General features: G+C 37.5%; 1 protein-coding gene across 3 annotated transcripts in view; it reads right to left on the bottom strand.

Moving 5' to 3' along the window:
* Positions 1-13,470, bottom strand: part of POLA1 (DNA polymerase alpha 1, catalytic subunit) — a 287,461-nt gene that overhangs the window by 172,397 nt on the left and 101,594 nt on the right. For all 3 annotated transcript variants that reach the window (XM_046673990.1, XM_046673991.1, XM_046673989.1), the window contains exons 27-29: positions 3,808-3,840; positions 2,956-3,048; positions 1,525-1,730 (exon numbers count right to left, since the gene is read on the bottom strand). In XM_046673990.1, the coding sequence (XP_046529946.1) occupies positions 1,525-1,730; positions 2,956-3,048; positions 3,808-3,840 (332 nt within the window). The remainder of the gene's footprint in view (positions 1-1,524; positions 1,731-2,955; positions 3,049-3,807; positions 3,841-13,470) is intronic.

Genomic DNA, 13,470 nt, shown 5'->3' on the forward strand with positions numbered 1-13,470 from the left:
GCAATTATAAAATTCACAAGTTCTTATATTCTACCTATAAATTCAAAATATCAGAAGACAAATATTTCATTTTCCTCATAAAGCACCAAGATATTGTCTCTGATATCATCAAGATATCATCTCCGCCTGAGATGATCACTAGCTAGGTAAGCAGAAATATAAAGTTCTTTATGCAAATTTCTTAGAAACTGAAGATTTCAAACTTTTCTTTCTTCAGCTTCATTATATTGCTCTGCGTTCTCCAACCTTATGCTATCCCTCAAAAAATTCATGTTATTCTACCAGACCCAAAAAAAAGGAAAAAAAGAAAAAGAAAAGGAATAAGGAAGCCAATACTTTATCCATTTCTGAGAAAATGCAGAGCGAGGGTTTGACAGCTGCATTATAATTTGTCAGAAAAAGAACCCTGACAAAAACATTTGTATAGCTTTAATTACTAATACATTTCTAACTCAGAGAAATTTACTTCTATTATGATGCATCTTTTCTTAGAAAACACAAAGCTGAAGAGAACACTCTAATCGACAGTCTATACAAAGTAGTTTCATCTTCGGGTACGTTTGGGGGCAATGAAGCATTTCAAACTACATTTCATAAAAGGCTAACAGTGACCTATACTCAGATGATCAACTTTGCCTAATCAAGAGCAGTCTTGCAGAAGCAACAATTGCTCAATCTCCCAACTTGAAAGCAAGAGGAGGACTGGAAAACAAGTAAAAAATGCTGATATTTGGTAATTTTAAAATTAATTTAAAATTTTGCTTTAAGGAAAAAACTCTATTTTCAGAATTGGTCAGGTTTACAAAGGAGGACTATCTGGAAAGATGGTACATAAAATACCTAACGATTTATTTTTTTTTAAATGAATGCTTTATAAATTAATGTGACCTTAAAAAAACCCCAGTTCTTATTATCACAATCTTCAGTCTTGGATGGAAAGCTGGGGGGGGTCAGTCATGACATTTGTTATTTCTGAGGTACCTATGGTATTTGAGAACTAGCTCTTAAACCAACTTGACATTAGTAAGAATCTTTACACACAAATGATATGGGGGGAAACAAAGTCTAACTCCACAGTCCACTTTGAATCCCAGAACATTTTAAGCCACAACACGGGGACACCTTAACAATTATGTTCCTAAAGAGGATCTAGGAAGATTCAGAAGCATAACACAAGACACTTTCTAATAAGAACATTAAAACAAAATAAAAGAAAAATTAGCCAGCATCAATGAAACCACCTCTGTAAGGATCTAAAATATGAAGGTTTACCCTCACCATGAGTTAAAACTCATAGGATGTACCTTACAGCAAGCATCTCTTACTGAGAAAGTTTGGCTTTTTCAACGTTTTAATCTATCTGTAAAATTCCACTCCAAATAAGTAAAAATTGTTAATATGCAATAATACAAAACAAAAAAGCAGTGTCCTTGTGCTTGGCAGAATCACAGGTGTTCTCCACATCATTAATGCTTGAATTTTTTAAAGAAAAACAACAAAAGCAAAAATGAAAGCTGAACTTACTTTCCAGTGTCTTTAGCAAGATCACACCAATCTCTTCTAACTATATCTAACCCTTTCAGTTCCTGTTTGGTGAAGTAATTCCCATCCGACGTTGGCTCAACAACCAGAGCAGCATATTTCTTTTTCTTCAGCAGTAACAAAGACTTGAAAACACCATCGATGTCTATTTCCAACAGTTTGTACAACCTATTCACTTCACTTTTTACCTGTGAAAATTTCAACCATTAATATTAGCTTCTCAAACATCTAACAGGGAGAAGATGAATGTGCTACAAATTCCCAAAAGTTAATCTAAACAGCACTTGAAGTCACACAAGATTAGAATGTATTTACTCAGGTTAAACGGAACACAATATCATGTTGAGTACGATGCAAAAACATTGAAAAAGTACAGGGACAAAAAAAATAAACAAAGAGACAATAATACAAACATATCATCCCACTCAACCAAAGAACAGAATTGGCAGGGTCAGCCCCAGGAAATTTATGAAAATTATGAAATAGTCTTTTTTGAATCTAAAACTAAATGCATATATACTTACTTTCAAACTACTGAATTAGAGATCAGATAGTCGAACAAGTAGATATATGGCCAGAAATAAGTAAAACTTTGACTATTGAAATAATGTCTAAGATCTCCCTGTACCTCCCATACCACCTTGAATATAAGCAAATACCTATATGCTGAACAAATAAATGAAGAATTACCTGCTCCTTATTGATAGAGTCAAGGCACAGACCATTGCCTCTAGGGAAAATACACGGCTTGGCAAGCTCCAATATGAGTACAATATGCCAGACTTGCTCTCAAGTGAAGACTATAGTTCAAATTTCACACATTTCAGGGGGGAAAGGCAGGAAGTTGTTAGCTTGTAAGATGACATCTTAGTTTTCGTATACTGGGACAATATCTTAACATAGCAAGTGCTCAAGAAACTCTTGCTAATTATGAACTGCAATTAGGAGGCTACAAATGATTATTTTTAAACGTCCTCTTGACTTTCCAAATAGATTTTAAGTACTCCCGTGACAATTATAGATGTATGTATATATTAGTATATATGTATTTATCCATATCTATCAGTGTATAAAATGCAGCTGAATACTACTAGAGACACATTTCTCCTTACGAATGACAATGTGATAAGTATTAATGTGATCACATCTTAAACTTACCACACTTAAGACTGTTTTCAAAGGTAAAACACATATATCATGTAAGAAAAACACATTTCCTTTGAAATTTTGCCCTAAAAACAAACAACTGGAGTAGAGGTTGAAAAATATACAAGAGGATGAAGAATTGAAGGTACTAAGTTCATTATTTTCAGAAGCACACACATGTACATATACATGAATTTATGAAGTTTCAGGTTAAAAACAAAATTCACAAAAGTACAGAAAACAGATAATTTCATCAAATTATCTCACCTTGTTTCCCAATTTAAATACTTCTTCCAGATTGGTGCTATTGGTGTTTATCATAATTGAATCTGTATCTCCATAAATTACTTCAAGATTCATCTAATGAAAAGCAAAAATTATAAAAAATTAAAAACAAAAAGACAGTGACCACTATACACAATGAAACTCAAGATTTTCCATACCTCAGAAATTATAGGTTCCACTGAGTTCTCAAAAGCTTATGTTTGTTCTTATCCATATTGTCAGGAATGTACAAAGATTAAGCCCCAATTAACCAGAAAGGCAAGCACTGCCACATTAAGAAAATCTCCCTAATTTTCTTAAAACAGAGAGTGGAGTGGCAGGGGAAGTGTCTGGTTTCAACTGAAACAAAATGTGGAACTGAATAATATAAAGGAGGAGACGGCGGTCATATTTACCCAGTGTACCACAAGCTTAGCGGTCATGGCAATTTATGAAGCAGAAACATAATGGGTTTTGAAAATTCAGGGGCACAAATCCATATTAAATTCTTAACAGTTTCAAACAGTATTTAGTAGAATATGAAGAGTGCCAAAAAAATCAATCATAACAAACAACACTAGAGCACATACAGTATAAAGGCCTGGAAGTAAACGCTAATTAGCACTGTTACTAATTTGCTTGAAACACTCACATATAGGCTTCAAGCAGTGGCTAGATCATATCAGTGTTACTAAAATAAAAAAGCTATAATCCATTAGGAGGGATTATAAACGTAAACTAGGCATCCTAAGAAGCCATTTCCAGTCTGTTTGGGTTACAATTTTCCTTGAATACAAAAACATCACCAGGTATGATATCTAAGAGTCGTTATATGATGAAAATGCTCAGCATTACCTTCTGTACCATCTCTTTTGTATGCATCAAAATCTAAATGAAACAAAAAAGTCCAGATTAATGCATTACATAATTACAAAAACATAAATATAAGCACAGAGATAGGTAACCCAAAGATCTGTCATTCCCATATATTTTTAAAGCTCTTGATGGCTTTCTAAATACAATTCTCAAAATAACATCAACATAATCTAAAAATAAGTTTGCCTCTGTGCTGATTCTTAGCCAGAGACATGTAAGCAGATTTACCATAAAGATCTATATAAGATCTAACTAAGCAGATCTATGTAAGATCTATCTTCAATAAACATGCATAATAAAAATATCCCTTTATAACATGGCAAAAAGGTAACTATTCTCATTACTAATATTTAAATATAACTGCATGACTAAAGAAAAGCTTGACAGAGCATTTCAAATCTGGCAATTCTTACTCATGGTATTCAGGATCTTAAAAAGCAGGAAAATATATATACATGCACTGGATTTAAATTTCTTCTCTAGGCTAAATTTCTTGAAGACAGAGAGTAGATCAATCTTCACTATACTCCCTAGAGCTAGCGCAGTGCCCAGTACAACGGTGGGGCCCAACAAACATTCAGTGAATGAAGACAAACATATACATAGGTAATATCTGGAGATAGGTCTGTCCCCAGGCCTATATGGCTATAAGACTAGAGACATATAGGTTATAATGGAGATATAGATAAAAAGCTGTTATCTTGGACCAGATCAGAAGTAACAAATGTTTAACAAATGAAGGCCTCTTAAAAAGTAGTAACGAGGAGCCGGCCCCGTGGCCAACCGGTTGGGTTTGTGAGCTCTGCTTCGGCAGCCTAGGGTTTCACCAGTTTGGATCCTGGGCGCGGACATGGCGCTGCTCATCAGGACATGCTGAGGTGGTGTCCCACATGCCACAACTAGAAGGACCCACAACTAAAATATACAACTATGTTCTGGGGGGATTTGGGGAGAAAAAGCAAAAAAACAAAAAAAATAGTAATAAAACATAATGTGTATATGTACGTGTGTGTGTAAAACAGATGGGCCAGATACTGTGCAATGAGCATCTCGCCCATTTTCTCATTTCATTCTCCAAGATCCCCAGGAGATAGCCACTATTAATACCCCTATTTGTTAAATGCAAAAAAAAAAACAAAAAGAAAGTCATTCATTTGTCCCAGTATGGGACAGAGCAAAGATATGAACCAGGTACTCCAGAGCATGGGGCCTTAGTCGCTCCATGCTACTGCCTCTCTACCAGCACCCATCTTTCAAAGCATCAATCTAAACCAGAAGTTACTCTTCCAATGGGCCAGACAAAAGATTTACTTCATTTACATTTCTTTTTCCTACTTGCAACAGTCCTCCTTTGTCAACTAAGCTCAAACCTCATGGTCTCATTTGTCTTTCTTGTCCTTTATACTGCACGGCCCCATGGTATAGATACCTTACAGTACCTTTTACATATACCCTTTACTTTCCATTTCCATTGCCCCCTCCCCTTTAATACTGTCTCTCAGTATTGTTCAGGCATTCATTGTCCTATGTTCTTGGGGGAAGGAAGACCTTGCCCTGCCCTGGAGGTAGTGGGTAGTGGTGAATACTACTTAGGCTAACCAGCAGTTTTAATAGTAGCTATACAGTGGAATCACCTGGTGATCTTTTACAAAATACCAATACCTGGCCCCAGCAATTTTTTTAAACAGCTCTCAAGATGACTTACATTGCAGTCACGGTTAAGGACCACAGGACTAAGATAATCATGGTAATCCCATTCTGAAAACAGCTTTTAGTTGACAGTTTGTCCCCTCCTCAACTACACCACAAGCTTCAGGCGGTCAGAGCACATGCCGGTGCCTAACTCCAGGCTTCATATGTAAAAGGCACTCAAAAAACTGTTGGATAGTTGACTGACAGGTCTCATAGGAATCCCAATTACTTTTCTACTAGACTCTAAAATTCAGTTAACTCATAAAAAACATTCACTCTCCTCCACTTCATCTTCATATTTTAATGTCTAAATTACAGGGAGATACAATGTGGGAGAATATCTGACAATTCCTTTGGGAAAGGGGCAATAAGATCAACCCAAGTCAAGTTAATCACAGTGAGGACAGAACTACTTATCACAAGTTCTCTTCATCCTCTGTCCCTTCCACGCTGCTAGGCTTAGCTTTCCTCACCACAACGCCCAACTCCGCAAGGTAAGCATTACCTGCTAAGTAAAATACCTCAGGAGCAATCTGTCAGCCTTTCACTGCGACTCCACACATGCAGCAACCGCTTCCTTCTACTCTTCTTTCACACTGTGAACCAAACCTACTACGTCATCCCAGAGTGCACCTCCAATGTGACCTGGCAACGTTCACCTTCCAGACCTACCACTCAGCCCGCTCTGTGCTGCCACCACCTCATGACCATGTCCATACACAATCTGAGGGCTGCTACCAAAACGATTTTCTCTTTGGTGGCAGAAACCTCTTGGTGGCTGTTTTGCACAAAAATGGGAGAAAACTAAGCAAACCATAAAGACTATACTGTAACTACTTTTTTCACCTAATACTTTATCTTAGAGATTCCATATCCACACATAAATGGCAACCTTATTTTTTTAATGACTACATAATGTTCCACTGTGTGAATCGATCATGATTTATTTAACTAGTGCTCTATTAATGAACATGTAGGTTGTTTCTAATCTTTACCTTTATAACCGCACTTCAACAAATAATTCTTATACGCACGTAATTGGCCAATCTACCAGTAATAAGAAACTCCTACAAGAGGACTTACTGGGTCAAAGGTCATATGTTTTTAAATTTTTGATAAATATAGCCAAATAGCTCTCCACAGAAGTTGTACCAATTTCTGAGGATAGTTTTAATCACCATCTTTCCAGTGGACCTCAACAGCAGCTGATGAAAATGTTCTGTCTCAGGTTTAAGGTCCTCACCACAGCTCATCAACTCTTTACCCCATTCTATGAGACAACTCACAAGCAGGCTGACCCTGACCTCTCATCCTTCTTCACTAAGTAGTTCTAGATGATGGGTACCACAGTGCCCAATCCAGACTAATGGGTACCCAAGCACTAATGAGCAGGATCACCCCAAAGCTGCTCTCGATTCAAACTGCTCACTGGGGAAGGCACAGCTGTTAGATACTCTGTGGGCTATCAAATTCTTAATATCTAGCAGAGGGCCTGGTACACTGTAGCTATTAATGAATATTTGTAGAACGTTGAATGAATAATCCTCAAGAGTAGGCAGTATTATATACTCCATTTTACAGATGAGGAAAACTAGGCTCTGCAATTTTGCCCAAAGTAATAAAGCTAGTCAAGAGCTTGATCTAGAAGCTGGACCTTATGTTTCATTTTCTTTTCATTATGTCTCACTGCTTTGTTAAAAAGCCCACACCACATGAATGTTCTGGAAGCCAACAACGAAAAACTTATACATTACAGATATTTTCCCCATTAAGGAAATGCACTTTTTAAAAAAGCCACAGGTATCCAGAAAGGTCTACAGGATACAAGGTACAGTGATTACAAGATGACCGTTCATAAGTTCACTTCAAAGTGACAACCCTGATATTAAAGCTACCCATTCTAACAGAAAATCACTTTATAAGTGCCAACAGCTAGAAAACAGGGCTACAAAGGCTTGCTAAATTCATTAATAAGGCAGTCTGCAGTTATCTGATTTCACAGCAACACCTGCATATTTATCTACTCATTACCAATTGGATGATGGAATTTTTTCAAGCACATTTCAAAAATCTGCCAACTTCAAGTGTAAAAAAATAAACTTTGTGGTTAATTTTTCCCTTAACAAAGTACAGCTGTTGAGAATAATTGTTCAAGATCTTACCCTGTAATGTCAACTGCAGCAGAACAAAGAGTATTTAATTAGCAAATCTATCCAGTAATTCAACACCTATTATATAAAATGCCTTCGTGATTTTATTCAGGATAATTTGCTAAGAGGGTTATTACTGACATTCAGATGGAATTTAAAATTCCTACGCAAGTCGAGTCATAATAGCAGTAATGATCTCCCCAATCAGGAGATTCGGTGTCACACAAGGCTCTCTTGCAATGCAGCAGCCGATTTCCTGACTTCTTAATTCCTGGGCTCAGCTCAGTGAGAGCCCTTCATGCCGATATTTCAGTCAGCAATACATCTTTAATGGGACTCTATTAAAATAACTAGAACAAAAACGACTTTTTTTTCGGTTAAAAAGAATGACAGCACTGCCATCATATCAATCATTGCAGGCTTTGCAGAACAGTGCCATTGGGGGAAAAGAGGAGGGGGAAACAGGAAAGGGGTGGGGGTGGGGAGAGCAATAATTAAAATAATACGAAAAGGTGTTTTAACCCCAATTGGAGACTCCAAAGGCTGGTGAGGGGCAGTGGGGACTAAGAAGGAAATATAAAGTGTATTTCAAAAAACTGTTTCCTAAAGAAAATTATTTGTTCAGGAATACACCTACGATGCAGTTTACTAAGCAGAAAGAGAACGTTTGTTACACCAGGGTTAACAGCAGCAGCGACCTAAGAGCAACTGCTACTGAGGTGTGTATTTACAAGTTCTTCCAACAAGGCCAGGATAAAGCTGGGCTCTTCACTTTTTTTAGAACAGAATACTGGTGTCTTGCAATGCACTCAAAGGTTATAAGATGTTTCTAGGTGCTATTACGGACTAAAACAGTGCTTATTAATACTAAATAAGAGAGAGAAAACACCAACTTTCCACAGTTAAAAAATAATTTCAAGCTCCTATTCCAAAAGCATATGTCTATTGTAGTGATGTCTGCTAACAAGAAACCCACTTTGGTATGTGATGCAGATAATAAATGCAATGGAAATCCTGCAAGTTAAGAAAATGTTGGATGAGGTCAAAGTCTAAACAAATAATGCATGAACAGAATGACAACTGAAATCTCAATGGCTTTAGGATTCTTCGGTTACTGAAGACAGAAAATTAGAAACAAACTGGAAAGTTTTTTTAAAAAATACATTAGCATAATGGGGTAGCAAAATGAATGGTTTTGAAGGATAGGGAAGAGAAAAGTAGAAGAAATATAAATATTATGATATTTGGTAATCCAACCATTATCTAAGCTTTCCTGATTTCCAATCTCAGCAGTTTCCAAGCAGGACTCGTGTTACTTAGTTCTCCCACTTGGCGAACGTTATTTCATCCTCATTATATTAGACTGCCTTTTTCTTATTTTCCTATTCCCTAGTATTCTTATATGTGTGTCTTCTCTATAAGATGCTCATGGAGTAAGGGCTTTGGATTCAATAAGCACCCTACTTTCTGTCTCCATCACTTAACACTCCTGTGACGCTGGGCTCCTTACTGTCGTTAAACTTTCATTTTATCTTCTTTAAAATTGGGATAATACTACCACCTAGTTCCCTGAACTAGACAGAAATAAAAAGAACTGTATGTTGAAAACATGCTTTGTAAAAATAAAACATTATACAAATAACGAGTTTAAAAAAACGTCAGGGGTCTGAAATTTGAGTACTGGTATAAACTGCCAATGACTAAGTGATCAGTGAACAAGCTGGTTTCCCTCTCTAGGTCTTAGCATCCTTATTTACAAAATGAAGAGGCTGGGATTCCTCCCAGAACTAAAAATCTAGAATCCAAGTTTGACGTGTAGAAATATCTCTTCCTTATATCTGGTTGTTTTGTCTCTCAACCACATTCACTTCTTTAATATTAGGAAAAGGAAGCACTAATAAATCCAACAAAGATAATTAGCATTACAAGAATATATTTCCATCTTCTAGGTTGCTTTTGAGGTCTATGTGGTTATAAGATAAGTAGAAATAGGTAAGCTCTCACAAGTTGTCTACATACGTCTTTATGCACTTAATATAAGTGGGTGGATATATTTACAGTACATAAAATCATCTGACATCTTCTGTTGAGATCTCGTCCCCCCACACCCAGGAAGAACACACACACTTCTGCATATACTTTAGGGTTGCTCAACCTTAGCACTATTGACACTTTAGGCCAGATAATTCTTCGTCATGGGGGGCTGTCCCTGGCCTCTACCCACTAGATGCCAGTAGCATGCATGTTCACACACGCACACATACATATATACATACTCTCCAGTTGTGATAACCAAAATTCTCTCCAGGTATTGCCAAATGTTCCCTGGGGGCCAAAATTATCCCTGGTTGCGAATCAGTGATATTATACTGATGACTCAACATTTTCCCTCTCCAGGCCCATTTTCAATTGTCAGTCCCATAGCATTCATTCTAAACCCCATCCATCTCCTCCAAACCCCCAACCAGCTCCAAACATGACAAACGGCCCCTCTCAAGAGCCTTCAACTAAAACAAAGGGCTGACTTCCTTTTTAACCCAATGAGCTAGCAAGCCCCACACCAGACTGTATCCATCTAGTGTGGCGCCTCCTGCCAATATGCTGTTCCTTTTCAGACCCTCACCACTCACTCAACCTGTCTCCAGCATCACTACCTTCCAAGCCATTCTTCATACTTTGCCAGTGTTCTTTCTAAAATGTACTCTTTGAAATGAAATTCAAACCCCTAAGCTTGACCTGAGACTCACGATCTAGTTGACATTCACCTCAACTTCTAACGCTTCCCACATGCATTCTTCAATCTAGTCTTCCAGAAATATTTTGAGTTCACTGAACCAGCCATGCTCTTTTCTTACTTCTGTGCTTTTCACATGCTGTTTCCCCAGAGTGGTTAAAGCATGGGTTCAGAAGTTAGGCTGTGTAATGGTTAATTTTATGTGTCAACTTAGCTAGGCCATGATACTCAGATATTTGGTCAAATCTCAGTCTAAATGTCACTGTGAAGATTTTTTTTTTATATGAGTGGACATTTAAATCAGTAGACTTTGAGTAAAGCAGATTACCTACCACAGTGTAGGTGGGCCTCATCCAATCAGTTGAAGGTCTTAAGAGAAAAAGACTGAGGTCCCCCAAAGAAGAGGGAACTCTGCTGCAGTCTGCCATCAGACTCAAGCTGAAACATCAACTCTTCCTCATGAAACGTCAACTCACGTCCCGTATGTTTGGGTCTCAGGCATGCCGAATTGCCTTAGATTTCAGACTTGCCAGCCCCCACAATTACATGTGCCAATTCCTTAAAATCAATCAATCAATCAACCTCTCTGTCTCTCTCACACATACACACACCCACACACACCATTGGTTCTGCTTCTCTGAAGAACACTAACGAATACAGGCTGCCTGAGTTCAAAGCCTAACAGCACTGCTTATGAGCTATGTGACCTTGGGAACACAACCTAACCTCTCTAAGCCTCCAACTCCTTGACTGCAAAATGGAGATAGCAACTGCAGCTTCTTTACAATAGAGCTACTGTGAGCATTAAATGTTACCACATATGTAAATTGTTCTGTACAGTTTCTGGTACATAAGCGCTCAATAAACATTAGGTATTATTATTACCTAACATCTACTTACTTTACAAGGCACTAAACATGATCAGAAAAGCCATCTCTGGCCTCCTCAACCCAGTGATATTAATGAGCATGTTAGTCCAACGTGCTCCCCAAAGTACTGTATGTACACCACAGCACACCACTCTGTTATAAAAGTAAGATTAATTAAGAGACTTTAAGCAAACTATAAGCAGAAATCACATCTGAGCCATTAAACCTAACACAATGCCTGGCACATAGTAGTAATTCACTAACTATTTATTTCTTAGGCTCCAGTAAAAAGAAGCAAACCGCAAGTGGTCCAGCTTGAGAAGAGCAGAGCCATAGATTGATAAGTGCATTTCCACAACAACAGGACCCTAAAGCTGGTTATGGAAAGCGGTAATTAAACCCACACAGAGTACGCACTTAAACGCTAGCTCTTTCCACGCAAGAAACGACGAGTGAATCAGTTTTAATTCCACCTTCAAACACAATGCATGTTAGATAAACAAATATTCACTCAAGAGAAATGAATTTCTACGCCAATGATAAAGGCCCATTAATTATAAACTTGACTAAAAGTGTACCTCTCCCATACAACTCTTGCTTCCAGATAAACTGATTTTGTTTTAAATCCTTAATTTACAACCTAGACCTGCTGGTAGCTCATGTGTAAAGAATATAAAACACGTTGAATAAACAAAGCTTTCTGAAAGGTTTCTCCTCCCCAACAGACACATTTAATGATATTTATGAATATCTCTCAATTACTGCCCTACAATTTGACAGGGCTCTAATTTTGATCTAAAAACTTAAAATACCATAAACTATGGCTTTGAACATGTGAAATGAAAAGTGAACTTCTCACTTGTTTTCTAATTTTTGCTCCCAGCACGAATATTTATTCATCCTGTGGGTTTTTAAAATTTCACTTTACATTTCAACTTTAAAAAAAACTATTTTCACCTTTGCAGAAAGTTTCCTTTCACAACATTCTTATTCTCTAGTCCCCCTCCACTCCAACCTCCAAGTTTAGAGACTCATGACCCGTCCGTTTCACTTGAACTTACATGCAGTGTCACCATACTTGGGATTCTATCTGACAAAGGACCCTGGAGAGCCTGTAGAGCTGGCATTCAAGCACACTTGAGCCAAATCTACTCACCACCACAAGAGTTCAACTACAAGCCTACACTCTTAAATATTAAACTCCTAGGGGAAAAAAAAAAAACCTTAAGACATCAAGATCGAAACTAGAGCAAGTGATATTAACCTAAGGTCAAGAAATCTGAAAATCCCCAAAACTGTAAGGGAAAATTTGAATGCGTGCCTATATGCATTTTTCTAGGAAGATGGTCCACATATTTCACCAAATTTGAAATTTTGGTTTGTTTAAATATAAGTACCATTGAAGATGCTCCAATTAGCCACAAAAATAGAGCTTTCAGATTTCCTACAATTTACATAACGTCCATGAGACTAGAAACACGCCTACCCTAAGGTCTTTGCCTCTTGCTTTGGAGCTGGGTATTTCCGGCCCCTCCAGTTTATTTCCCTCAAAGAAAAACACGTACGTGTCAAAAGGCTCAGAGATTTGGTTCCCTGATTGATCCCTCGCATAACTCATCTGGGGGGCTAATTAAGATACGGCCAAACTATGTCCGCGCTTTAGTGAACACTGGCGTTCAGGCAAGTTTCACACAACCTGATTAAAATTGACTCAAAGTGTCTTACTTCAGTAATCACTTAGATGGAATGAATTTTACATTAGTGGGATCAAGCATGCACCAGGCCTCAGTGGAAATGAAAAGGGCTTATAGTAATAGGATTTATAAATCCACCCATTAGGTTAATGGCTAAATGATTTACATGTAACTTTCTCCCCCACCCCGCCTTCCCTCACCCTTTAACTCAGTAAAAACTATGCTTGGCATTTTCCACTGCAGTGCCATACACAAAGGAAATAGCCTTTCTATTTTGGGACATTCTAATTTCTAATAATGGCTTGGGTAGCTACCATTAACTCTTTCAAAGCACAAATAATTGACTAATAAAATTAAGTATTCTATAAGGCCTGAAAGTGCTTAATTGATCATAATTGTCTATTTGAGAAGAAGGCGTCAGGCTGGCTATGCTCAGATAATGAAGTTGGGCAATTCTGAAGCACTGCAATCAAGCTAATACTTACAGCTAAAAAGGACATTAG

Source organism: Equus quagga, chromosome 10 (genome assembly GCF_021613505.1).
Source record: "Equus quagga isolate Etosha38 chromosome 10, UCLA_HA_Equagga_1.0, whole genome shotgun sequence".
Classification (NCBI taxonomy): domain Eukaryota; kingdom Metazoa; phylum Chordata; class Mammalia; order Perissodactyla; family Equidae; genus Equus; species Equus quagga.